The sequence below is a fragment of the Nannobrachium achirus genome (assembly GCF_963921795.1).
Source record: "Nannobrachium achirus genome assembly, chromosome: 18".
NCBI lineage: Eukaryota > Metazoa > Chordata > Actinopteri > Myctophiformes > Myctophidae > Nannobrachium > Nannobrachium achirus.
The window spans coordinates 12700558-12728493 of record NC_137825.1 but is presented as its reverse complement, the minus strand read 5'-3'; the positions used below and the strand labels follow the sequence as shown (position 1 = coordinate 12728493).

The window sequence follows — 27936 nt, the reverse complement described above, 5'->3', positions numbered from 1 at the left end:
TTCGAAACGGGTCCCCATCCGGAATCAATGGGGGTAAATTTACTCGAATCAAATTTTTGTCTTAGGAATGTGACAAAAACTCTCCATGGCATGGGTAATCAATAGAAAAAAAGTCATTTTGGGGTAATAAGTACCTCAAAATTGTACTATAAGTACAATACTTAAGTAAATGTACTTAATTACTTTACACCAGTGCGTTGAAGTGACAGAGACAAAGCATTAAGCAGCTCCTCTCCTCAGTGACGCCTCAGGAATATTAATAAGGTCTTCCACATGCAGACCCGGGGAAACGCTGGGCTCCCCGCTCCCTCGGCCTTCTGGGAGATCCCTGTGAAACAAAAACATCTCACCACAGACACAATCAGAAATGGGACATTTAAATCAGATTCGGGAAATGGAATGTGTTTTATGCTATTGTAAGGTATAGGTTTTTAAAGGACGACTACACCACCTTTCAACCCATCTTCGTATAATTGGTCATCTCTAATGTTCTTGATGAAATAGCACAGTTCTGTGGGACACAGTGGCTCAGTGGATAGCGCTAATTTTCTAATAGCCGAGCTGAAGTACAGTAGAGATGAAGTGGTTAATGCATGTTCTAAAACGGCTAGTTCCATTCCTTGATTCTGATTGGCTGGTTGCTGTGGTATATGAGACTATAACCCACACCTTGAATCAGTTTATATCAAACCCAGGTGCGTTATTTCTTTCCACAGTGTTCCACAGTGCACCAATTATCTGCACCTGTGTCGTTTCTGCTGCCTGGCCGGGAACTACATTCTTGCATAGCAGACCTTATAGTGTATTATTAGTGAAATAGAACAGTTTTAATTGGTACATGTCTATGATTTTCATGTTGCCATATTGTAACCGTTTTAGAAAAGCAATAAGCCACGCGAGGCTTGTAGTTACCGGTGTAGTATACACCGTCTGAGAGGGTTGGAAACGCCTCTCAGCCGGTGTATACTACCCCGGTAACCACTCGCCTCTTGTGGCTTATTGCTTTATTTTGTAATAATAATCTAAATCTACAAAGTAGCTAGTAACCAAAGCTTTCAATTAACTGTAGAGGAGTAAAAGTCCAATATTTGTCTCTGAAGTGTAGTCGAGTAGAATTAAAAGTATAGAAAATACTCCAGTAGAGTAAAAGCACCTCAAAATGTAAAGTACCGTATTTTCCGGACTATAAGGCGCACTTAAAAGCCTTTAATTTTCTCAAAAAACTACAGTGCGCCTTATAGTCCAGTGCACCTTATATATGGATCATTCATTGACATTGACATTCCCTTTAGCACAGCTCCATCTGTTGGATGCATAACGCAACGGTAGCGTCTATTATGTGCGCCTTATAGTCAGGTGCGCCTTATATATGAAAACAGTTTGAAAATAGACCATTCATTGACAGTGCGTCTTATAGTCAGGTGCGCCTTATAGTCCAGAAAATACTGTATAGTACTTTAGTAAAACATTAAACAATAAGTTGGTTTGCTTCGTCTGATTCACACAAATATGACACACGCAACACAGAAGTAGGAAACCAACGCAGAAATAATAAGTCTGATGGCGATCACAATTACAACGCAAAAGCTTGTTTATTTTTTCCGCAGAGGCACAATAAGAATGCAATGAATATTCAGCAATCACATTTAGACAAACTGTGTCTGAAATACAAATTGTCCATGCAGACTGTGTGATTAATTTATTCAGAGACTATAACCCCCCCCCCCCCCCCCCCCCAAAAAAAACAAAAAACAAAAGTAATTAAAAACTCCATGACCTTCAATGGATGTTTGAGAGGGAAGTTTGAGATCTCATTTGCTGATATTGACCGGCCTGTCTTTCTTTCCACGTGAAATGTTTATTTTATAAACACAAAGAAATCCGACGTTATGCAAACTAGGTTTTGTCATGATTTTGTGATATGAGACTAAATATCGTAATAAGATTTCTGATATCACAAAAAGTATTGTTATTCTACCCCTTGTTTCAAACATTTAATCTATTAAATGTCTGATAAAGTATTCAATCAATCAATCAATCAATCAATCAATCAATCAATCAATCAATCAATCTGCCCCTCACCCAGGGCTAAAACTGTCAGAAGTCAAGGCTGTACAACTGTGTAGAATAATAATATTCAGCCATATCAGGCCATGCTTTGGGCCCATGTGGCATCTGTTTCTAGTCTGGTGTTATCATTATTGAGAGTAGCATGGCTGGAATATTAAAGTGCGTGCGTGCGTGCGTGCGTGCGTGCGTGCGTGCGTGCGTGCGTGCCTGCGTGCCTGCGTGCGCGTGTGTGTGTGACAGGTCTCGTTGGGTACCATGGCACATTGATTGCTCCTAAAGAAGATTTATCTGTCGAGTGCGCCGACATCTATCACCACACGGGACACACCATCTCTCTATGTCCCTGCATCTCTGCCTGTCTGTCTGTCTGTCTGCATCTCTGTCTCTATGCCTCTCTGTCTGTCTGCCTCTCTGTCTCAGGGATGTGCACAGAATGTTAGAGAGGCAGGGGCTGGAATTTCTAAAAGGGACTTTTGGTGGAAATATGGAAAATAGCCGACCTCCAAGCTCACAAGCGCGACGCGTTGTGTGAAGCCACACTGAACTAAGCATAATCAAGTGAATTCTGGAGATGCGGTGTAAAGGCATGGATTTCTATTCTTTCAACATAAGATGTTGCATTCAAGTTCAGGAGAGTTTGGACAAGGCAGATCTATTGAATGCTGCCCTCAGGTATGGCATGGAAGGAGGGCTTTAGCATTTCTTTCACCATAGTAAAAACTGCATTCATGGTCTGGAGAGGGCACTTTTCACAGGCAGGTAAAAGGGCAGGGGCTCAAGCCCCCTTTGATGTCTATGTGTGCAGGTGCCTGCTCTCTCTCCCCCTCTCTCTCTCTCTCTCTCTCTCTCTCTCTCTCTCTCTCTCTCTCTCTCTCTCTCTTCTGCATCTCCTATTTGGATGACAATCAACAGTTCCAGAGTGAATAAAATCATCAATACAGCATGGAATTGTGGACTAAAATCCTATCCAACAACAACAACATATTCTTGGGTCTGAGACTGAGAGGCTAAATCTCATCAAATGGTGGTTCTTGGCTCAAATGCTGAATAAATAAATAATGGTCCTTGATATGAAAAGGTGTTGATAACCGCCGCTGTATATTAATGATCTAGTAGGGTGTTCATTTATGTGTGTGTGTGTGTATATATATATATATATATATATATATATATATATATATATATATATATATATATATATATATATATATATAGCCTATATACTAAAACCACAAAAAGCTAATATATTAACTCATACAGTGCCGCCGGCCACAAGGGGCGCTAGAATGCCAGAAATTTCTCTATAGACCTTCGCTCTAGTTTCCGTTGACACTGTCCCAAGTGCCTTGGGATTTCACTCCAGCCAATGCTATGGGTGACGAGAGGAGGAAGCTAGCTGACACGTAGCCAAAATGCTAACCCATTTAGAAGCCCGATCTAAAGCTATTTCAGTCGCAAAAAACGTTCTCTTTGGGTCTGGGAACACAATCCGGAGAAAATCCTGTCTAAAGATGTGATTTATTATTGGAGTGGGCGGCGCGACTACGGCCCGTGTATGGCCGAGTGTTGGCCTGGACCATGGATGGACGTTTAGACCGGGGCTTCGTTGAGGCCTCCGATTAAATAATTCATTTTATTAAATATCCCGAACTAGTTCGGGATAGGCACCCTGGAATACGTCGCGCCGCCGACAGTATATATTGAGGTTTTTTTGGGGGGCTCTAAACTTTATTATTATTTTTTTTTATCTAAATTTTTATCCCACGATTTTTGTAACCCATTTTTTTTCACCCGGTGCCAATTGCCTAAGCTGTGATCCTGGGCTCTACTCTCCCTCTGCCAACCTGGGGAGGGCCCCGAACTGAGCTCATGCTTCCTTCAATGCATGAGGAGTGAGCAGGCCGCTTCTTATCACCTGACAGGGGGAGCTTCCCCGGTTGGACGTAGCGCGTGGAAGGAACACGTTATTCCAACCAGTTCCATTCCCCTCCATCAGGCGCCCCGGCTGGCCAGGGGGAGGCTTTATAGAGACCAGGATTACTGCATGTTTTTGTGAGGGTATCTACCCTAGGAGACACGGGGAGAACATGCAAACTCCGCACAGAAAGGCCCTTTTTGCCAACCCCACCTAGGGTGTGGGCACTGATGACGCGGAGGAGGGAACACGCCCCCAGCACCCACAGTGTCCTCTAAACTTTATTTTAAACCATTTTCAATGGAATAAATCGTCGGACCATCTAGCGTCTCTCGTTGGCTAGCGCTGGACGAGCAAGGACCACCCACGTTGCTCCAAGCAGCTCGGGGTAAGTAAAATAGCAAATAAAATATTGTATTGGATTGAAATAAAGCCGAACTTGTTCGGGATAGGCACTTATAGGGTTAAGATAAAGCTTTCTGGGTGAATCAGAGTAAATTATCTCGAGCTAATCATGCAGTTTCCCTGCACAGCAGATGCTGGCTGTGATGATTAGAAGTTTGAATTCTTTAATTCAAGATGCTCATTAACAGATATTGCACTCCTTGGGCAGACGACAGCCTGCTTCAGCCAGACACTCAACTTTAGCCGGAAAAAAGATGAAGACTATTGGGCCCCAACCATATTCATTTAAATAGTATAACTTTGGCCAGTAGAAATAGATTTTTCCCCACAAATGTCATTTGCATCACATGTTTTTTTGTCCATGACTTTTAATGCAGACTCTTATGTTTTATACATGTGGTTTGTATACATGTCACGTATATTATGGGCCCTAAATAAGTGACATCCTCCATTTAAATTAATACCTCACAGGGACGTGCAGAGAATGTTAGAGAGTCAGGGGCTGACATTTCAAAAAGGTCCCTTTGGTGAAAATATCGAAAATAGTCGACCTCCAAGCTGACAACCGCAACGCGTTGTGAGCTTAGAGGTCTGCTATTTTCGACGCTTGATATCGCACTGAACAAAGCATAATCAATTTCTTTCACCATAGTAAAAACTGCATTCATGGTCTGGAGAGGGCACTTTTTACAGAGGGATAAAAGGGCAGGGGCTCAAGCCCCCTTTGTGTGCACGTGCCTGATACCTCACATGTTGTTTTTTAATTCACTTTAAGTCAGGCGGCACCATATAAAATACTCTCTCTCTCTCTCTCTCTCTCTCTCTCTCTCTCTCTCTCTCTCTCTCTCTCTCTCTCTCTCTCTCTCTCTCATTCTGGTCCAACTCTCATGGTGCTCCTCTCCTCGCTGTGCTAGTTTCTGTGCATTTTGAGCACGTGTGCGCACACACGCACACACACGCACGCACACACACACACACACACACACACACACACACACACACACACACACACACACACACACACACACACACACACACACACACACACACACTCCTCTGAAGAAACCCACCAGCTGTGGTGTATGTGTGTGTGTGTGTGTGTGTGTGTGTGTGTGTGTGTGTGTGTGCGTGCGTGCGTGTGTGTGTGTGTGTATGTTTGAGCGTGCACGCTTGAACATCAGCGTGTGTGCGTGAATGCATTGGTGTGTGTGTGCACGTGCACGTGCGCTCTGTGTCAGTAGACCGTGCATAAAGATGACAGGTGGCCTTCTTCTGTCTATGGCAATTAATTCCCCCCCTCCTCCCCCCGCCCTGTTTTCACCGCCATTAAAAACGTAACGGCGTGTTAACTATCATCTCACTAACATTTTTATAAATCATTTAAATCCCTGCTTCCGTTCGTTCAATCACGTTCTTGTTACTCCAACTCCATTCCCCACGCATGCATGCTGCTCTGCTCCTATAGCCTGGCTCGCCCCTGAGCTCAGTCTGTCTGTCACTCACACTTCACTTAAGACAGTGCCTTTATACCTCGGTGCGCTGCTAATTGGCAGTGGTGGAAAAAGTACTCAAATGTTTTACTTGAGTAAAAGTATCAATACTGCCATGTAGAAATACTCCGTTACAAGTAAAAGTCCAGAATTCAAAATGTACTTGAGTATCAAAAAGTACAAAAGTATTGGCATCAAAATGTACTTAAAGATTTGATTTTTGGGGGGGGCTTTTACGGTATGCCTTTATTGGATAGGACAGCACTGCCCTACAAAGGCAGAGTGCAGTAACTATGTACAAGAATTTCACTAAAACAAATGGGTTAAAAATGTTACAGCTGGTCAGCCAAATGAGATAAAGGCATAAAAGTGATATTACACTGACTGTATATCTGTTCTTGAACTTATTGTTCTTCCACATATATCATGATAGTAAGGGGAACATAAGAAAATCTGCGAAGTAAATCGTCACCAAGAAATTTCTTAACCAATGTGTTTCTAAAAGTGTGTAATAATATGTACTAAAAGGTTGAAATTCAACTCCCGGGGGAAACCTTATAAACAAAATAATTTGTGTTTGTATCCCATTCACTTTACTATACAGGGAAAAAATACAAAAAATAAATATGCATTAAGTAACATGTGAGGGGTCAAACTAGGGGTTTTTCATGATGCTGAATCCATTGCAAGCATTTGTTTTGCACGAAAAACATTCTGTGGGCTACAAATGGCCCCTACAAAACGGTGAAAAGTGATGATTCATCAATAACCATCGTTTTGTGGGTCCGTGTTTAGCCCAAGGAATGTTTTTCATGCAAAACGAATGCTTGCAATGGATTTAGCATCATGAAAAAACCCTAGTTTGACCCCTCACATGCTCCTTAAAGCAGATTTATGTTTTGTATTTTTTTCCTGTATAGTAAATTCATGGGACACAAACACAAATCAGTTTTTTTATGAGGTTTCCCCCGGGAGTTGAATTTCAACCTTTTAGTACATATTATTACACACCTTTAGAAACACATTGGTGAAGACAATTCTTGGTAACGATTTACTTTGCAGATTGGTCAAATATCTTATAAAATCCCCTTACTATGAAGGCTAATTTGACCTTTGGGTGACAAATAAGTCAGTGTGCCCAAAAACGTAGTTACTGCACTCTGCCTTTGAAGGGCAGTGTAGACTGACAGGAAACGGGGGGAGAGACGGGGAGTGACATGCGGTAAAGGTCGTCCGGATCAGGAATCTAACCGGCGACGCTGACGGGCATAAATGTCTAAGTGGCAATGCCTGGTAGCAGGCGCCCACTCAAAATGTACTTAAAGTACCAAAAGTAAAAGTACAAAATGATTGAAAATAGCAGATCTACAAGCTCACAACGCGTTGTGAGCTTTCTGTCTGGATAATACCGGCAGCATCGCATTGGAGCAGAGTTATTGATTAACCTTATTTCTGGATGAAATATTCAAGTAACGTACAAATAACTCGAAATTGTACTTAACTCATTCTGTGCCAATCACGTGTATACACGTGATATATTAGCGCATCCCACAGTGCCAATCACGTGTATACACGTGATTCAAAAAAAAAAAAAAATTTTTTTTTTTGAAATTTTTTTTTTGAATTTTTTTTTTTGGACCCCATCAAAACTAGTGAACATGATTTCAATCGCGATTTTGCATGTTTAACCCCCATACAACCCCCATACAACTCAGGTAGCAGACCTCCAAGCTCACAACAGTGTAAAACATAATGGCTATTATCTCAAGAATGCCTGAACGGATTTCCAATCGGATTTTTTTGTTTGAAAGCTGTGAACAAACTGCACAAACCCACAACAATGCAATCCAGGATTGCATTGGATTTTTTAGAGCTCATTCTTCTCTGTTTTTTTCCCATGCATGAGGTGTGCAAGGTTTAATCATGGCTAAGTTGACGAAAATAAGGCTTTTAAAATGCTTGGTAGCCAATAGCTAACTTCAAGCTAACTTCATCCTCTTCCTGTACATGCACAAAGGAAAGTGTTTAGGCAAGTCATGGCTGCAGGGCTTCTGCATATACCAGCATATCTCTATGGGATTGTCTGTGGCACACTTGGCCCCCTCTAGTGGTGAAAGGGTGGCATTAAATGAGTTAAGTAGAGTACTTAAGTAAATAAACGTAGTTACTTTACACCACTACGACCAGGCATATACTTTGAGCCGGTGGATGTGGCCACATAAAAACATAATTTTAACATTTCTGTACACTATTTTTGAAAATAAATCTTCCTCCAAGTTTAACCATAATAACTGACGATTACGTTGTAGGGGGGAAACAATCACGGCACAACGTCTTTCACACACACGTAATGCACAGGGGCAACAGCGTGGGTGCATGCCAACGGGCTTTCCTTTATTTTCTTTTTAATTCAACGCATGAGTAACAACAGTCCCTCTGCGGGCCTTTAATCAGTGTGAAACTTTATAAACAGGAACAGCTGCTCGCCACATTGTTTCAGAACAAGAAGAGTAATCAGATGTAACAAAGAGAAGAACCATGCTATTCAGTGGGGGACAGAGGTTCAGTGGAGGAGAAGAGAAGAACGATGCTATTCAGTGGGACAGAGCAGAGGTTCAGTGGAGGAGAAGAGAAGAACCATGCTATTCAGTGGAACAGAGCAGAGGTTCAGTGGAGGAGAAGAGAAGAACGATGCTATTCAGTGGAACAGAGCAGAGGTTCAGTGGAGGAGAAGAGAAGAACCATGCTATTCAGTGGGACAGAGTAGAGGTTCAGTGGAGGAGAAGAGAAGAACCATGCTATTCAGTGGAACAGAGCAGAGGTTCAGTGGAGGAGAAGAGAAGAACCATGCTATTCAGTGGGACAGAGCAGAGGTTCAGTGGAGGAGAAGAGAAGAACGATGCTATTCAGTGGGACAGAGCAGAGGTTCAGTGGAGGAGAAGAGAAGAACGATGCTATTCAGTGGGACAGAGTAGAGGTTCAGTGGAGGAGAAGAGAAGAACCATGCTATTCAGTGAGACAGAGCAGAGGTTCAGTGGAGGAGAAGAGAAGAACGGTGCTATTCAGTGGGACAGAGCAGAGGTTCAGTGGAGGAGAAGAGAAGAACGATGCTATTCAGTGGGACAGAGTAGAGGTTCAGTGGAGGAGAAGAGAAGAACCATGCTATTCAGTGGAACAGAGCAGAGGTTCAGTGGAGGAGAAGAGAAGAACGATGCTATTCAGTGGGACAGAGTAGAGGTTCAGTGGAGGAGAAGAGAAGAACCATGCTATTCAGTGGAACAGAGCAGAGGTTCAGTGGAGGAGAAGAGAAGAACGATGCTATTCAGTGGAACAGAGCAGAGGTTCAGTGGAGGAGAAGAGAAGAACGATGCTATTCAGTGGGACAGAGTAGAGGTTCAGTGGAGGAGAAGAGAAGAACCATGCTATTCAGTGGGACAGAGTAGAGGTTCAGTGGAGGAGAAGAGAAGAACCATGCTATTCAGTGTGACAGAGCAGAGGTTCAGTGGAGGAGAAGAGAAGAACGATGCTATTCAGTGGGACAGAGCAGAGGTTCAGTGGAGGAGAAGAGAAGAACGATGCTATTCAGTGAGACAGAGCAGAGGTTCAGTGGAGGAGAAGAGAAGAACGATGCTATTCAGTGTGACAGAGCAGAGGTTCAGTGGAGGAGAAGAGAAGAACGATGCTATTCAGTGGAACAGAGCAGAGGTTCAGTGGAGGAGAAGAGAAGAACGATGCTATTCAGTGGGACAGAGTAGAGGTTCAGTGGAGGAGAAGAGAAGAACCATGCTATTCAGTGGAACAGAGCAGAGGTTCAGTGGAGGAGAAGAGAAGAACGATGCTATTCAGTGGGACAGAGTAGAGGTTCAGTGGAGGAGAAGAGAAGAACCATGCTATTCAGTGGAACAGAGCAGAGGTTCAGTGGAGGAGAAGAGAAGAACGATGCTATTCAGTGGAACAGAGCAGAGGTTCAGTGGAGGAGAAGAGAAGAACGATGCTATTCAGTGGGACAGAGTAGAGGTTCAGTGGAGGAGAAGAGAAGAACCATGCTATTCAGTGGGACAGAGTAGAGGTTCAGTGGAGGAGAAGAGAAGAACCATGCTATTCAGTGTGACAGAGCAGAGGTTCAGTGGAGGAGAAGAGAAGAACGATGCTATTCAGTGGGACAGAGCAGAGGTTCAGTGGAGGAGAAGAGAAGAACGATGCTATTCAGTGAGACAGAGCAGAGGTTCAGTGGAGGAGAAGAGAAGAACGATGCTATTCAGTGTGACAGAGCAGAGGTTCAGTGGAGGAGAAGAGAAGAACGATGCTATTCAGTGGAACAGAGCAGAGGTTCAGTGGAGGAGAAGAGAAGAACGATGCTATTCAGTGAGACAGAGCAGAGGTTCAGTGGAGGAGAAGAGAAGAACGATGCTATTCAGTGGGACAGAGCAGAGGTTCAGTGGAGGAGAAGAGAAGAACGATGCTATTCAGTGGGACAGAGCAGAGGTTCAGTGGAGGAGAAGAGAAGAACAATGCTATTCAGTAGGACAGAGCAGAGGTTCAGTGGAGGAGAAGAGAAGAACGATGCTATTCAGTAGGACAGAGCAGAGGTTCAGTGGAGGAGAAGAGAAGAACAATGCTATTCAGTGGGACAGAGCAGAGGTTCAGTGGAGGAGAAGAGAAGAACGATGCTATTCAGTGGGACAGAGCAGAGGTTTAGTGGAGGAGAAGAGGAGAACCATGCTATTCAGTGGGACAGAGGTTCAGTGGAGGAGAAGAGAAGAACCATGCTATTCAGTGGGACAGAGGTTCAGTGGAGGAGAAGAGAAGAACCATGCTATTCAGTGGGACAGAGCAGAGGTTCAGTGGAGGAGAAGAGAAGAACGATGCTATTCAGTGGAACAGAGCAGAGGTTCAGTGGAGGAGAAGAGAAGAACGATGCTATTCAGTGAGACAGAGCAGAGGTTCAGTGGAGGAGAAGAGAAGAACGATGCTATTCAGTGGGACAGAGCAGAGGTTCAGTGGAGGAGAAGAGAAGAACGATGCTATTCAGTGGGACAGAGCAGAGGTTCAGTGGAGGAGAAGAGAAGAACGATGCTATTCAGTGGGGCAGAGCAGAGGTTCAGTGGAGGAGCCAGACGATTGTTTGCTGTTGGTCTCATGAGGCAGCCTGGGAACAGTCGTCCCCCAAACTTTGTTCTATTGCAGGGGTCTTCAACGTTTTCAGGCCAAGGACCCCTTAGCTGAGAGAGAGAGATGAAGCAGGGACCCCCTCTTCATATTGTATAAATGTGTGATTCAGATTTACATAGATAGATTCATGGACTTGTTTGACAGCACTGTCATCATGTTGGATTCATGTTTTTAGTCAATTTGACCTTTCACTCTGTACTTGGTCTGCTCTTTTTTTTACCTATCCACAACTTTCCAACATCCCATCGTGCATTGCGCAGAATGTGCAGGCAGCTTCCGGCGCCGCAGCCGAGCGTGATCTACAAGCTCACAACGGTTGCATCTGCGACGCGACGTGAGCTTGTATGTCTGCTGTTAACCGGAAGTGTCCCGCAAATAATGCTACAGTAAATTCTCGCGGAAACAGGTGGATACAACAAACCTATTTGCCGAAAACAGCCGATCTACAAGCTCTCAACGCTTCGCAGCGCGAGGTGTTGAGAGCTTGATCTACAAGCTCTCAACGCCTCGCAGCGCGAGGTGTTGAGAGCTTGTAGATCTGCTATTTTTGGCTAAAGTTCTCCTCAGAATATGGATGCGAGGGTTCAAGTAGTTAATTTAAAAGAATGATCCTATCACAAAGATTTGGCAGCCCCCCTGTAGTAACTCCTAGGGGTCCGGTCCCAGACCCCCTGTTGAAGACCCCTGTTCTATTGGATTTCTTTTTTTTTTGCCTTTATACATCTTCACTTCCAGGTATTAATGAATTAATCATCCTCCTTTGCCTCCTTTTTTTTTTAAAGAAGTGATTAGAAGTAAAAATAGCAGACACCGCCAGCAGGCACAGGCCCAAATCAGGTTCACTTTACTATCAAAACCACCACAAAGTGTAAGTAACTCCGTCCGTCCGTCCGTCCGTCCGTCCGTCCGTCCCTCCGTCTGTCTGTCAGTCTGTCTGTCACACCTCACACGTCACACTTTTTCCCTGCTTATATCTCCGCAACCGTTGCCCCGATCCATGCCAAATTTTGCACACACGTTCCTTGGCTGCCAAACTACAACCCCCCCGAGCTCCAGGGACCCCCAGGTCCCTGGGGGACCCCCAGATGTAAAAAATGACCAAATGCGCAAACATGACCAAATGACCACCCCAACGGGGCTGCTCACGGGGAATTCCCGGGGACCACCGACTCCTGGTGCTCCAGAACGGATGCAAAAGTGGTGGCGCCCCCAGTGGAGGACCCCCTACACTGCAGCTCACATAAAATGCCGTAACTCCGGCTAGGAGCGACCGGGACAGCCGGGGCCGGTACCTATTCGTCCGCCTTGCCGGCGCGGAGACCCCACCCCTCATTTCTCACCTGGCCCTCTTCTAGCGCCACCATGAGGCCGATTCTTGCAAAACACATTTTTGGACACTGCTCCTACAATTTTCGCCCTAAAATCACGCAAATCGGTACACAGTATGTCTACACTCATCCCATCAACATGAATCTGTCCCATATAGCGCCACCTCCAGGCCGATTTTTAAAAACACATTTTTGGACACTGCTCCTACAGATTTTGCCCTAAAATCACGAAAATCACTACACAGTATGTCTACACTCATGTCATCAACATGGATCAGGAAGATTTTGGCAAAACACATTTTTGCCCTATTTGTGGAGATAAGTGACCTACGGTCGCTTATCTCCCGATTAGGGAGCCTTACTGGTAATTATTATTACATTATAGAGATTTAACCTTGCAATACATTTTTATTTACCTGCCCCACTTTTAATGTTTACACACCTAATGTACTGTATATCTCCTGACTGTTCTGAGACCTTGTAGAAGAGTTCTGAGAAGAGTAGGTGCTCAAAGTTGTAAAGGTGGCACATGGACCAATCTTATGTTAAAGCTGCCTAGAGGATCAGTCGACCCTGGACCATGGACGTCACAAAATGTAATATCAGGACTAGTGAGGCGCTCCATTAGTTTTACTGGGGCGGCAGTGGCTCAGGGGTAGAGAAACCGTCATTAGAACACGGGGGTTCCCGAAGGGTTCCCAGTTCGATCTCAGGCTCCCCCAGAGTTAGTGTCGAAGAGTCCTTGAGCAAGACACTGAACCCCTAGTTGCTCCCGGTGAGCTGGTTGGTGCCTTGCATGGTTTCCTCCGCCATCGGTGTATGAATGTATGTGTGATTGGGTGAATGTAATGCACAATCTCTGTAAAGCGCCTTGGATAAAGGCGCTATATATAAATGCACCATTTACCATTTATACAGTACAGTTACTTCAGAACCATGGACAGCAGCTACACTTACTACGGTGGATTTTCAGGCCGCGTAGCATTACATTTTATTTAACACGGTTCTATTGTGAAAATAGCAGGTCTACAAGCTCTCAACGCCATGTAGATCTGTCATTTTCACAATTTCTGCCTCTAATATTTGACAATTTGGCCATTGTTTAATTTGTCATTTTAGAGATATTAAACTGTCCTAAGATTGTCACTTTAGAAATGTGCACATACCCTCTATACACTTAAACTTTATGTTGGTTTGTTTACTGTTGAGTGAGAAAACAGTGTTGCACATTAAGTTAATCATCTGGGGACCCCCCCAAAATAATTTGGGGACCCCCCTGGGGGGTAAACCAGAAGAACTTTCAACATAACCTGTTGAATTATAGCAACCCCTATTCAAACAGAACGTAGTAACATATGCCATCCTTTATCAATGTCCCCCACCTGATGGATTCAGAGGGGACTATGACTCCATGCATGCGTGTCTGTGTGTGCTTGCGTGTCTGTGTGTGTGCGTGTGTCTGTGTGTGCTTGCGTGTCTGTGTGTGTGTGTGTGTGTGTGCGTGTGTGTCTGTGTTCACCTTGGCTACAGAAGGCCAAGCATCCCAAGAATGTGTATTTCCTTAGCCATGGGCGAGTCCCTCTCCAGCAGGTAGTTTTAATGAAATAAAAAAAAGACAAGCATGCCATTATTTCCACCAGAGAGTGAAGGTATCATTTCACATGAATCCCCCTCTTCAGGGCTGGCACAGCATAGAGCCAGGTCTCCTCGGGTGGTTGGCACCATGGCAGCTGTGTGTGTGTGTGTGTGTGTGTGTGTGTGTGTGTGTGTGTGTGTGTGTGTGTGTGTGTGTGTGTGTGTGTGTGTGTGTGTGTGTGTGTGTGTGTGTGTGTGTGTGTGTGTGTGTGTGTGTGTGTCTTCACGTCTGTCTGCCTTCGGGCCCAACAGAACACTGGGCGCTGTTAGCAGTGCCAACAATGAAACTCTTTGCCTGGACAAACCGAGACAGTCACAAGGAGAGGAAGGAAGAGTACAGTGAATTCATAATATCATCCATTTAAAACCCTCAAAGACCTGGAGGGTTACAAGCTCGCTGCGAGCTTGTAAATCTGCTATTTTTGAAAGTCTTTGAATATCTTTCACCCGATCTTTGACCCGACTTCTAAATCCTTCCTCTAAATCAGTGGTCCTCAAACTTTTTCATGTCAAGGACCCCCAAAATTAAATTTATTTGGCCGCAGACACCCATCTCAAAATATGTTGTTCCAGGGACCCCCCAGAAGCACAGATTTGAGTTACACAAGTTTGCTTTGAAAAATATAATATTGAAAAATGTGCACACATTTTCACGATTTTTCAAAAATGGCAGATCTACAATCTCGCAGCGTGGCACTCGGTGCCACGCTGTGAACTTGTATATCTGCTATTTTTCACTTGTTAAAGCATTCAATAATTCTAGGCCTAAATGGGTTAAACCCTCTGGTTTTTGTAAAAAAATGTACCCGAGTTACAACTGAACTCTGACTTCTTCTGTTTTCCCGTCTACAAGAAAAAGGCGAAGCAGTTTAGAGATAAGGGGCAAGGCACTGAAGGCTCTGAAGCACTGAAGAAAATAGGGCCCTCAGTGTGTAGAATTGTCCGATATTTTCTCACAGATATTATCCGATATTGCAGCAATAATGATGTGCCTGTTAATGGCTTTTAAAATGAAAATAAATAAATAATAATCATCAGCAATGAGCTCAATATAAATGTAATATATATCGGATTTGACCCTGCATACAGTATTATCTGATATCTGATATCGATATCGGCAAAATGTCAATATCGTGAAGCTCTACTTGATACTACAAAGTTCGACACCACAAAAGGTATACATTTAAACAATGAAAAGTAGTATATTAACTTAATAACTACATTTCTTACAGAAATATCTGAACTTCTATCTATCTGTTCCACGGACTATGAGAGAACCCTTATTGCTGGTGATACTAACTTGCATGTGGACACTGTTACTGATCTTACAGCTATGAGTTTCTTACAGTTACTGCATTCCCTTGATTTTGATCAGCATGTTACCGGGCCAACCCACAATCAAGGCCACACCCTTGATCTTGTGATCTCTAAAGGGCTAAATATTTCTATGGACAGGATTATCGCTAAGCCTGATTTATCAGACCACTATTTACTGTGTTTTAATATGACTGTCTCTGATCTAGAAAAAAACAATAGAGAATATACTATAAAAAAGAGATTTTTCGGTTCCTCGGCAGCAGAAGAGTTTGCCAGCCTTCTTGCGTGTGCACCCCGCCTTCCGGATATTCCCTCAGTAAATGATATGGTTCAACGTTTTAATCTTAAATTGGAGTCAGCTCTGGATATAGTGGCTCCTATGAAAACTAAAAAGAAATATAATTCCAAAGTAACACCCTGGATAAACGATCATATACGTTCACTCAAAAAACAATGCCGCAGAGCAGAGCGAGCTTGGAGAAAAAATAAATTAACAATCCACCTACAGATATTTAAGGCGTCAACAGCCACCTATAATAAAACCATGCGTCTGGCTAGGCAGGCCTATTTTTCCGGAATTATTAATGAGAATAAGAACAATGCTAGGGTCTTATTCTCTACCATTGAACGCCTTTTAAACCCCCCCCAGTCCTACAAGCAGTCACTCCCTGCCTCTAAAGCAAAGTGTAATGAGTTTGCATCCTTCTTTGACAACAAAATTGTTAACATTCGAGCTGGTATTACGAATAATACTGTCACAAATGCAAATGCGGTTAATGGTGCCATGTGTAAAAGCATCGATAAATCTAGGGGGAGCCTAGTATCATTTTGTGCAATTGATGAAGAGGAACTTCGTAAAACCATATCGCAAATGACATCGTCTTCTTGCTCGCTGGATGCAATACCCACGCCGTTTCTTAAAGAGGTTATTGAAGATATCCTAAAAATAGTAAACAGCTCTATACAATCAGGTGTCTTTCCAGACTCACTGAAAACGGCTGTAGTTAAACCCTTACTCAAAAAACCCAACCTTGACCCGTCCGTGCTGGATAATTATCGACCCATCTCTAATTTGCCTTTTCTGGGCAAGGTCCTAGAAAAAATTATCTTTCATCAATTGGATGTGTTTCTGCAGAACAATAAGGTGCACAACAAATTCCAATCCGGCTTCAGGAAAGGACACAGCACAGAAACTGCACTTTTAAAAGTTATTAATGATCTTAGGGTGGCTGCTGATAACAAAGATGTGTCCGTTCTCCTACTGCTGGACCAATCGGCGGCTTTTGACACAATTGACCATACAATTCTAATACAACGTCTCGAACACTGGGTAGGACTGTCAGGTACAGCTCTGTCCTGGTTTTGCTCTTATCTGACAGGCAGAAGCTACTCTGTTAATCTAGCTGACTTCGAGTCAAACAAACACAACATCTGCTCTGGTATTCCACAGGGCTCGATTCTTGGTCCTTTATTATTCTCCCTCTATATACTGCCGCTGGGAGAACTTATTTCCGCTCACGGTGTGAATTTCCATTTCTATGCTGATGACACCCAGTTGTACCTTTCGGTGGCTACGGACGACCCCTGTGCTCTAGACCCATTGCTGACGTGCGTGTCCAGCATAAAATGCTGGATGAGTGAGAACTTTCTCAAGCTAAATGAGGACAAGACAGAAGTTCTCATAATAGGTTCTACTGCCCAGAGAGAATCAATAATAAATAGACTTGGTAACCTGGCTAAAGAAAATAACACCTCTGTTAAGAACCTGGGGGTGATCATTGATGCTGAATTAAATTTTAATACACACATTAATCATGTCACGAAGATTGCCTTCTTTCACCTTAGAAATATTGCGCGAATTAGAGCCTATCTGTCGCTGAACGATGCAAAAACGCTGATCCACGCTTTTGTTTTCTCTCGGCTTGATTACTGCAACGCACTTCTCTCTGGTCTGCCAAAGAAAACAACTGACAGATTACAACTTGTTCAAAATGCAGCAGCCAGAGTTTTAACAAAAACTAAGATAAGAGAACATATTACTCCAGTTTTAGCGTCGCTACACTGGCTCCCGGTTGTTTTTAGGATTGATTTTAAAATTCTTTTACTTGTTTATAAAGCTCTAAATGGTCTGGCACCTTCGTACCTCTATAACTGCCTGCATAGATATGTTCCAACCCGCCCACTCAGGTCCTCTAGTGCAGACCTACTTGAGGTGCCAACAATGACATATAAAAAATATGGTGAGGCAGCTTTCTGCTTCTATGGACCGACAGCTTGGAATAAACTACCACTACACCTAAGACAGGCAGCCTCGGTGGATAGCTTTAAAGCACAGCTCAAGACCTATTTCTTTACTCTTGCTTTTAGCTAAATTTTTTAATCCCTATGCTGCTATTGACGTCCGCACGGCTCTGAAATTGTTCTTCAATGTTCTATGCTTTTATTTTTTCTTGCTTTATTGTAATCATTTTACTTATCTCTTTTTTATGTATTTTTTATTTCTATTTTACTTTTTCTCTGTTAAGCACGTGTGCTTCATTTTATGCTCTGTAAAGCACTTTGAGCTGCATTTCATGTCATGAAAGGTGCTATACAAATAAAGTTTTATTATTATTATTATTATTATTATTGAGTCCATTGGAACCCTTTTTCGTCTTTTTTTTTAACAAAGTTTGAACGTAGAAGGCTTCCACCAGTGTTGCCATGTCTGCTTATTATAAGCAGCTGTGGCCGATGTGTATAGGTTTTATAAGTGCTTGTGTGTTAGTTGCTTCTTGTGGGCTTGTTTTCATAGACATGGTTGCTTCTTGTTCTGCTCTCCACCCTAGAGCGACAATTTTCTTAAAAGTAACATTTTCTCAGGAGAAAACCTTTCTCCAGTGTTTTCCCATCATCTCCAGTTTGCTGGGAGGCTTGAGTTGAGTGTACGGCCTGGTTTATCCTGATGCTATATCAAATTGACGTTTTCTTTATTAAATGCTACAGGCTAGCTGCTATATTACGGTACTGCAGCTAAACAGGTTTACATCGTGGAATGTCAGCACTGGGATTTGCTGCGGAAGGCGACCGTTTGCTCACGGTTGCATGTTGTATTTTGCATTAACCACTTAACCCCCATGCAGCATCCGTATTGTGCTGCAACGCGTCTTAAAGGAGAATTACGGAGGAGTGCTTTTCATACCAGGGACGTGCAGAGAATGTTAGAGAGGCAGGGGCTGAAATTTCTAAAAGGGCCTTTTGGGTGCTGGAGTTGATACCACACTGAACTAACCATAATGAAGTCAATACCGGAGATGTGGTGTAATGCCTCATTCACACTACAGATATATAGTTGAACGTTTAGCTTGGTAATTCAATGTAATCTCAATGGAAACCAGCTTTAAAGATACAGGAGACGCTCCAAACAAAGCTTTGAAAGCTTTAAAGCTGGTTTCCATTGAGATTACATTGAATTACCAAGCTAAACGTTCAACTATATATCTGTAGTGTGAATGAGGCATAAGGGCATGGATTTCTAAGAGAGGGTGCTGCATTCATGTTCAGGAGAGTTTGGCAAGGCAATTCTCTTGAATGCTGCCTTCAGGTATGGCATTTGCATTTCTTTCACCATAGTAAAAACTACATTCATGGTCTGGAGAAGGCACTTGATGCCTGATTAGACGATAAAATGACGAAAGGTTTTTTTGAAAGTGAAATATCCCTTTAAACATTAAATTATTTACTTTTCAATTTGGTACTATTGTGATGCCAATACTTTTGTACTTTGAATAGTGGCCTTTTTTTTGTAACAGAGTATTCTTATGTCGTGGTACTGCAACTTTTTCTAAAAAGAAAATCTATTGATTACTCAACGCATGGAGACTTGAATTCATGGATATTTTGTTTGCATTCCTCAGCCAATAATTTGAGGAGACTCTTTGTGTCTCCATAGGGAACCACTGCTGGTCAGCACATCATTGGCTTAGGAATGTGAGAAAAACAAAACAATTTCATTTTTGTGTGAACTATCCCTTTAAGTAAGTGTACTTCCATCTTCCACCACTGGCATCAGGGGGCACGGAGGTGGGTGAGGAGCCCCCCCAGCCCCCCTGTGCCAGGCTGTTCCACCCCCCTGCCTCTGGCAGATGTTTTCTGTTCACCCATGGTCTCTTACAGGGAGTCCCCCTGCTCCCCCCGCTAACTTAGTCTGGGAACGGAAACAGAGAGTATTACTGAATAACAGACAAGCACTTTCCAAAGGCAACTTAACCTTAAAGGCACGCTGTGTTAACTTAAAAAAAAAAAAAAAAAAAAAAACGATTTGTAAACTATTTTTAACCACGAGAGTGTCTCGCTCGTGAGTGTTGTTCAGGAAAACAAATCCGCCGTTGTTCTTCTACGGTCCATCGGTCCAAACCATGCCTTCTCTCCATGTTGCTGAAATGCCACAAAAATATGGTTTCTCATCACCAGAATATCCAGCACAGTATGCCGTGAAGTAATCACAACGTGACACTGCACTTGTGGAGGATGTCATCTACATTTGCCTCAGATGCCTGCTTGTATCCGCATGCAGTCTTATTCTTTCTTTCGGTCATGACCCACACTTCATGACCATGGGTGAAAGTATAGGAACAAAGATTGCACGGTAGACAGAGAGCTTTGGCCTTCTGGCTCAGCTCTCTTCTCGTCACAACAGTGCGGTACAGCCAGTAGTGCTTTTGAGGCCGGACGTGACCGGACGCCGTGTGGCCAATATATTTCCCACATGCACGCGCACGGACGGCACGGAACAGTGCTGTGCATGCTAGAACACGTCCCCATAGATTGGAGTGACGACGCGCCACATATAATGAAATGGCTATATTTGCATAACAAGTTTACCAGGTTTACCAGTGAGTGGTCTGCAGCACATTCCTCGCTAGATTCACAAGCCCAAGTCCCCTATTCATATGGATAGTTTAACACCCACTGTAGGTTCCCAGCGGTGACTGCGTGCATGTCATACATGGCTCCATTACTGTGGTATGTAGGCTACTGTTTGAGATTCGTTCAAAGCAAACTTTGTTTCTCTACTAGCAGCGCTGTATTTTCTAAATGAATTACATTTAACTAGAAAATAAAATCTCAAGTATCAATGCAAATGTAATTAAGACTATGAAACATCGTTTTTGTTTTCCCACTATTAGATCTGCTGAGATCCGTTCTTTCTAAATAGCCTCTAGAGGCGCGTGCGTGCGTGTGCATGTGAAGTCAATAAATGACCGTCCCCCCTGAAAAGAAAATCCCAAAGCCACCACAGGGTACAGCGACTGCAATACCACTCCCGCTGCTCCCATTCTCTGGCTCATCCTCCACTCCGTATCCCCCTCACTCCTGAACAAGACCCCGAGATAGCGGTCCCATCCTTTTCCTGTTGACAACCATGGCCTCAGATTTTGAGATGCTGATCCTCATCTATATTTAAAGTTTTTATCCCACAATTTTGTAACCCATTTTATCACCCAGTGCCAATTGCCTATGTAATCCTGGGCTCTGCTCTCCCTCTGCCGTGCCTGGGGAGACAACGGACTGACCTCATGCTTCCTTCTATGCATGAGAAGTCCAAGTTGCTTCTTTTCACCTGACAGTGGAGATTTCCCTGGTTTGGACGTAGCGCGTGGAAGGAACACGTTATTCCAACCAGTTCCTTTCCCCTCCATCAGGCGCCCCGGCTGGCTAGGGGGAGGCATTATTGAGACCAGGATTACGTGCATGTTTCTGTGAGGGTATCAACCCTAGGAGACACGGGGAGAACATGCAAACTCCACACAGAAAGGCCCTATCGCCAACCCCACCTAGGGTGTGGGCGCTGATGACGCGGAGGGAGGAACACGCCGCCAGTGCCCAAAGCATCCCCCGGCGGGAATCGAACACAGGACCTTCTAGCTGTGAGGCGAAGCGCTAACCACCGCGCCACGATAATCGTATCGTGGAGATTTAATTTATCGTGATATCGTCCTCCGTCATGCACCGGGTTCAATTCACCTTTTTATTTGCAGAGCTGCCTATCCAGTACCACTTAAACCCTCTATAATTGGTAAATGGTATAATATACGTTACTTGATACAGTCATTTTTTTTCACTCTCTATCAAATGTCTTTGCCAATTTTCCCTGCAATTATCACTAATGATAAAGTAAGGTATGTTTCTAGGGTTTCTACTGGTTCTACCGAGTGACGACCCCAACCTTGCTGTGGTTTCAGCTAATAGCATTTTGGACCGGATATACCGTAAACCGGACATATACTGTATGAAAGATGGCACAAGATAGGCTTCATTTAAAGGACCAGGTCACCTCTGGGACAACCAGATCTTATTTTATTGTTGTGTGGGACACGATCAACACAATCCTGAGTTATTTTTTGTGTTCAATCTGTGTTCCCACACAACAATAAAATAAGATCTGGTTGTCCCAGAGGTGACCTGGTCATTTAAGGTCTGTAGAAACCAATGGCATGGTGCTGTCCTTATTTTCTTTACGATCTATGGTCTATTGCCAACAAATGGCGACAAAAAAGTTCCCCCGAGACAAACAAAGCATGTTAGCAGGTGGATGTAAACAAACTGCACAGATCGTTATACTGTCGGCAGTAGGCCTGTGCGGTTTAACATTCAAGTTTTCAAAAAACATTCTTGGTCCTCAGAGAACTGATTTTGGCAAGCTGGAAAAAGAAAGAATTTTAAAAAATGAAGAAAAGTTTGACTTCTTTTGAAGTTCAGCAGCTAGCTGTAGGCTGCACCCACACCCCCACACCCACTGCCACTCCACTCCACTCCACTCCACCCGCGCAAACGTGTTTGAGAGTTATTTGTATCTACCCTCACTGGGTCTAGTTCTCTCTCCTTTTATCCTCAACTTCTCCCATTATCCTTATAAAGGGCTGTTTGCACCAAGCAGTGTTAATGTTCTCGACTGAAAACCAGATTTCTTTGGAAATCTCCTCAACTCCTCAACTTCAGAGACTAAAACAAACATTTCAGATGGCTAAAACAAACACATGGCACTTAATACAACATATCCCAATCTTTTTAACCACTTTATGCATGTTTTATGAGTTACTGGGAATCTTCTTCTTACTGAAAGAAGAGACTCAACTCCCTTTTTGATTTGAAAGAGAGAGAGAGAGACAGACAGACAGACAGACAGACAGAGAGAAATATTTGTATTCAGTGAAGACGCTTGCTTTTTGCTTCAGTCTTTGTGCGTGCGTCATTGCGTGTGTGTGTGCGTGCGTGCGTCCGTGCATGCGAGCGTGTGTGTGTGCGTGCATCTCAGCTCAGCTTAAGTGGCGCTACGTTGCGTCTCGTCTCTCTCTGTTTATTCTCTCTTCTTCTTCTTTGAGTTCTCTCTCCTTCTGTTCCCCGTTCTGTTCCTTCACCCCATTAAGCACAAGGCCACTGGACAGATCATCGATGTGTGTGTGTGTGTGTGTGTGCGCGCGTGCGTGTGTGTGAGATACCGTAATAGCCTTTGATTAGAGACCACAACAGCCACTCAGACATCTATCGTGTGTGTGTGTGTTTGTGTGTGCGTGCGTGTGATTGCTTGCGTGCGTGTGTGTGTGTGTGTGTGTGTGTGTGTGTGTCAGAAGTGTCTTAAAACAGACAGACGGTGTGTTCTTGTAGACTCTCTTAACAGCCATTGATCGGAGCCAATGAGGCCTGCATGAGGCCGTCCTTCATGTTAGTGATGAGTGGAAGCTGGGCTGAACACAGCTAGTTAGCTTTACTCTCACTGGCATCTGTCTGGCGCTGAGGGACGCCAAAACGTTATCGATGCCGCACGCCCGTTGTGACGAAAAGAGAGCCGAGCCAGAAGGCAAAGCTCTCGGTATTATATGCTACCGAGCAATCTCTGTTCCTACTCTCACCTCGGTTTTGAAGATATGCTACTTGCGATGCTTTTGTGTGAAATGGTAATGTGATCAATAGGGCATTATTTTACGGAAACTCACTAAAGTTAGACTATGGAGATGAGAGGTTTTCTGATTGATAGCAACGTTATTTGTTTGGCAATTACAGTACAGATGTGCCGTTTCGACTACAGAATATAAGCTTTCAAATCACGTGTCATTCATTGAAATCTGAATATATTTGAAGAAGATATGCTTAGTTGAATGTAGTTAAACCTCAAAACAAGAATCTGAGTAAAGGGCTCTCAAAGTTTGTCACACTACTGGCAGTCAGGTAAGGGGTGTGAACAATGGATTGTTAACTCCACCCCTCACCCACCCAAACCTATTGGTGGTGATCTGCAGCTGAAACCTGAGAACAACAACCACACATTAGCCAACAGAAACTGCAAATGTAAATGTTGGCTTTGACATGTTAATGTGTGTCTCCACCCTCCAGAAGGGTGTAAGGAAACACAAAAACACAGCTCTGTTTACAAACCAATTTAAGGTATTTAAAGATTCTAAATTTGATTTCTGTTACAATGAGAAGGTTCTCAAACATACACTCTTAGATAATATGGAAAAAAAAACAAATAAACTCCAAAAATCCAATGGAGAACTAGTTCAGGGAAAACGTCCCGTAGGCAGACCCAAACTGCGCTACAAAGACATCTGCAAGAGAAATCTGAAGGCCCTGAACATCGACTTGGACACCTGGGAAGCTGCAGTGTCAGATCGCATGGCTTGGAGACGGACCATTGAGGTCGGTCTCTCCAGGTTTGAAGAGACGCTGGCCCAGCAGTCCGTGGTGAAGAGGCTGCGGCGAAAGCTTGTGGCCCAAAGCCAAACAGACAGACCAGCACCAGTCTTCCCCTGCGCGAAGTGTGGAAGGGAATGCAAATCCCGCATAGGCTTATTCAGTCACGTCCAACGCTGCTCTGGACCTTCAAAGTTTATATCTACGTATGGAAGTGGATTCTGCTTTTCAATCTCCTGTCTAATCTACTGTCTTACCAATTAGCAGGACGTGCGAAGTTTTGAAATGGAACGTATGTCTATGACTGTCACTAGTCACGGGGGGGTGTTGTGTGCTTGTAGATCTGCTGTTTTCACTACTTTTGTGCGATGGCCTTGTATGATGAAGCAGGGCTTTGCTTTGCGAAACTTGGAGATACGAAGTTTCTGCCCGACAGTGACGATATGCTGTCACACGCGCACACACAGACGAACCCTAAACCAGGTGGCTGATAAGTAAATGATGTTTTATTTGATCCAACACTCGGCGTCCGTATGGCGGGGAAAGCCTCCGCAGGAAAATAGCAGATTGCGACAAAAGCTTTCTGTGCCTGGAAATTCATTTTCCAGATAAAACTGGAAAATCATAATTCTACATAATTTGTGTTGATTGTTGGGGAAACAGAGCACGGCAGTGGGGGGCTCCTTTCACGCTGTTTCATAAATCACAGCTTGGGGCCCGTCAAAACTTGTTTTGTTTTGGCTTTAATCCCTTCGCACAGCGATGGGATCTCAGTTCATGGAAAAATATTACTGTGCCATACTGGAGACTTTCTTGTTTTTATTTGTTGATGACATTTTCAATATATTTAGTCTTAGATATAGTTGTCATAGCTTAGTTTGTATTTTGATTTGAATTTATTTTCGTCAGTGAATAATGGTTGTCGACAACAAAATATCGCCATAGTTCTTGTCAAACAAATGAACACTGTCACATTAGAAATGTGCGTACCTTTTATACACTTAAACTTTATGTTGGTTTGTTTACTGTTGAGTGAGAAAACAATCAATGTTTCACATTAAGTTAATCATCTGGGGACCCCCCAAAAATAATTTGGACCCACAGGTTGAGAACCACTGATCTACTGGTAGGTCAGGATCCGCCTTTGACCACCCCTGGTAATATGTATACTGTACGTGTGCGTTTGTGTGCGTGCGTGTGTGTGCATGTGCGTGCGTGCACGTGTGTGTTGCAGCGTGGTGGGCCACTCGTATCCCTACACCAAGCTGTGCTGCAAGGGCTTCTGCATCGACATCCTGAAGAAGCTCTCCAAGACCATCAAGTTCTCCTACGACCTCTACCTGGTCACCAACGGCAAGCACGGCAAGCTGGTCCGAGGGACCTGGAACGGCATGATCGGAGAGGTGAGCGGAGCTCTTTAAAAGAGAATTTTGGCCTAGAAGGCTATCTTTTATTTTTATTTTTTATAAACAATATGTTTATTTAGTTTTTCTTTTTTTTGGACATACAATACAACATTTACTTGACAATAAAAAGACTACTTACAGACAAAACAAGAAAAGAAAAAGAAAATAAAAGAGAATACAACACCATACAAAAAACAAACAAAATACTTGACATTAACACGACACATAAAATTATTAAATAATTATAATACAAAGAGCACATATCCTTAACAATAACTCCCAGAGTCCCATGCCATAAGGCCGGATAAGTGACTGTAGAGAGGCTGCGGCTACCCTACTCCTGGTTCCTCCATTAAGTGAGAGAGATCATTGCCCTTGACATATTGAATAAAATTCCCCCATATTTTCTCAAAAAGCTCTTGTTTGTTTTTGAGAGTGTAAGTGATTCTTTCTAAGGGAAGACACAAAGATAGTTCCTTAAGCCACTGAGCAATGCTAGGTTTCCCTGTCTTTTTCCATGAAACCTTTAGAAGTACTTATTTGCTCACCCAAAGAACGGTTCAGATGTCATTCTTCTTTTTCAAAAGATGCAATATAGTCCATTTTGGGTCCATCTGCCCTGCCCGACGACCAGGGTTTCAGACAGGAGTGATTGGTTAAATTATAAATCCGCCATAAATCGCTACATGTCTGCTGTAAATACTGATAGTATCCCATCCAAGCGGTAATATTAGCAGTGCGCCGCCATTATTGTTGTTAAAATGCAGAACTTTGAACTCACGTTGAAATCTCGTCTCTCGCGGGACTTGGACTGGATATGGTGAAAGATTAGTGAAAAACTCTCTGAATGCTGGCGTGATCAGAGAGGTCAGGCTGGACACTGAGCTGTTTAACACACTGTTAGTCAACCTTTTATCTTTATTTAAAGCAGAAATACGCAGTTTTCTGCTGACATAAGCAGGAATCATTTTTATTTTTCATTTTTATTTTATTATATTCAGGCGACTAACAATGCTCCCTAAAAAAATCTAGTCTCTGTGGCGCTTCTAGGGGCCGCAGTCTCCAAAACTATTATTTTATCTGCAAGAAGCTCTGTCATTAGCAGCTCATTGGTGCATGAACCAAGCCGACCGGGGCTAAAAGGATTGACAGACAGGTCAACCAATCTGAACAAGAACAAGAGGCGGTCCCGATTGGTCTGTTATTTTGGATGGGCACCCAGTTTAATCGACCAATGACAGAACTTCTCACAGATAAAGATAATAGTTTTGGAGACAGATTGTGGCCCCAGGAAGTGTCACACACACAACATTTCTTTAGGAAGCATTGTTAGCCGCCTGAATAAAATAAAATTCAAAAAAAAAAAAAAATAAGCAATTGCATGATTCATGCTTATGTCAGCAGAAAACTGCTTATTTCTGCTTTAACCCCCAGTTTGATGTGCATTACGCCAAGGGGTCCCAAACTATTCAGGCCTCGCACTTGAGGCGTTGTGATCTTGTATAATGGTCTATTTTCACAGTGTTGTCCTCTTTCTTGCGTAATATTTGACAATTTGGCCAATTTGCTATATGCTGCCATTTAACAATACCTTCGTACTCTTTAACTGCCATTCGTCTCCATAGACTTCCATGTAATTCATAGTGCACGGATCATGCACACCCATGCCTAGATAATGCACCACGTGTGTCCACATTGCTCACAGCTTTCAAACAAAAAAATCCGAATGGAAATCCGTTCAGGCATTCATGAGATAGCAGCCATTATGTTTTACACTGTTGTGAGCTTGGAGGTCTGCTACCTGAGTTGTATGGGGGTTGTATGGGGGTTAAACAAGCAATTTCGCGATCGCTATCATGCCTACTAACGTTTTTGGGGTCCCAAAACATTTTTTGAATTTTTTTTTTTTTTTTTTTTTTTTTTTTTTTTTTCAAAATGGCGGAAATTCTCGGGTTCCTCGGGCGTGGCAGGGAGGGACATCGCGAAATTCTCGGGTTCCTCGGGTTTGGCAGGGTATGAGTTAAAAAGTCATTCAATTGTAACTCTAGAAATGTGCAAATACCCTGTATACCATGGGTAGGGAACCACGTTGGCACCCGTGCCACAGAGGAGGATACTCACTGGCACACTGGCATAAGTGTGTTTTAAACGTAGTCAATTAAATGAAGTCCCTTCACAGCTGAATGCGAATTAATTCTACATTCATTCAAACTCTAAACTCTGACTGGGGAGGCTGGGAGATGGATAGCTTATTGCTCTGAGTATAACGATCATTACACTGTCCTGGTGCGAATGTTTTATTTGCGAACAATCAAAATCTTTTGGGAATATTTTATTTTGATGTGGTGTAAAAATTAGACTCAATGTTGATATGACACGCTGACTATAAAGAAAATAAAAACAGGGCACTTCATGTCAAACCCTTGGGGTAGACATTAACTCATACAGTGCCATCCGGCCACAAGGGGTGCTAGAGTGCCAGAAATTTCTCCATAGACCTTCTTTATAGCTTTCGTCGACCCTCT

At 43.3% G+C, this 27936-nt stretch overlaps 1 protein-coding gene across 1 annotated transcript in view; it reads left to right on the top strand.

The window, feature by feature from the left end:
* The window catches only part of LOC308302883 (glutamate receptor ionotropic, NMDA 2C-like), a gene marked incomplete at both ends in the record, with an annotated part of 142011 nt that overhangs the window by 68877 nt on the left and 45198 nt on the right, over positions 1–27936 (top strand). The window contains 1 exon segment of the mRNA XM_080747201.1: positions 25240–25408. Within this exon segment, the coding sequence (XP_080603327.1) occupies positions 25240–25408 (169 nt within the window).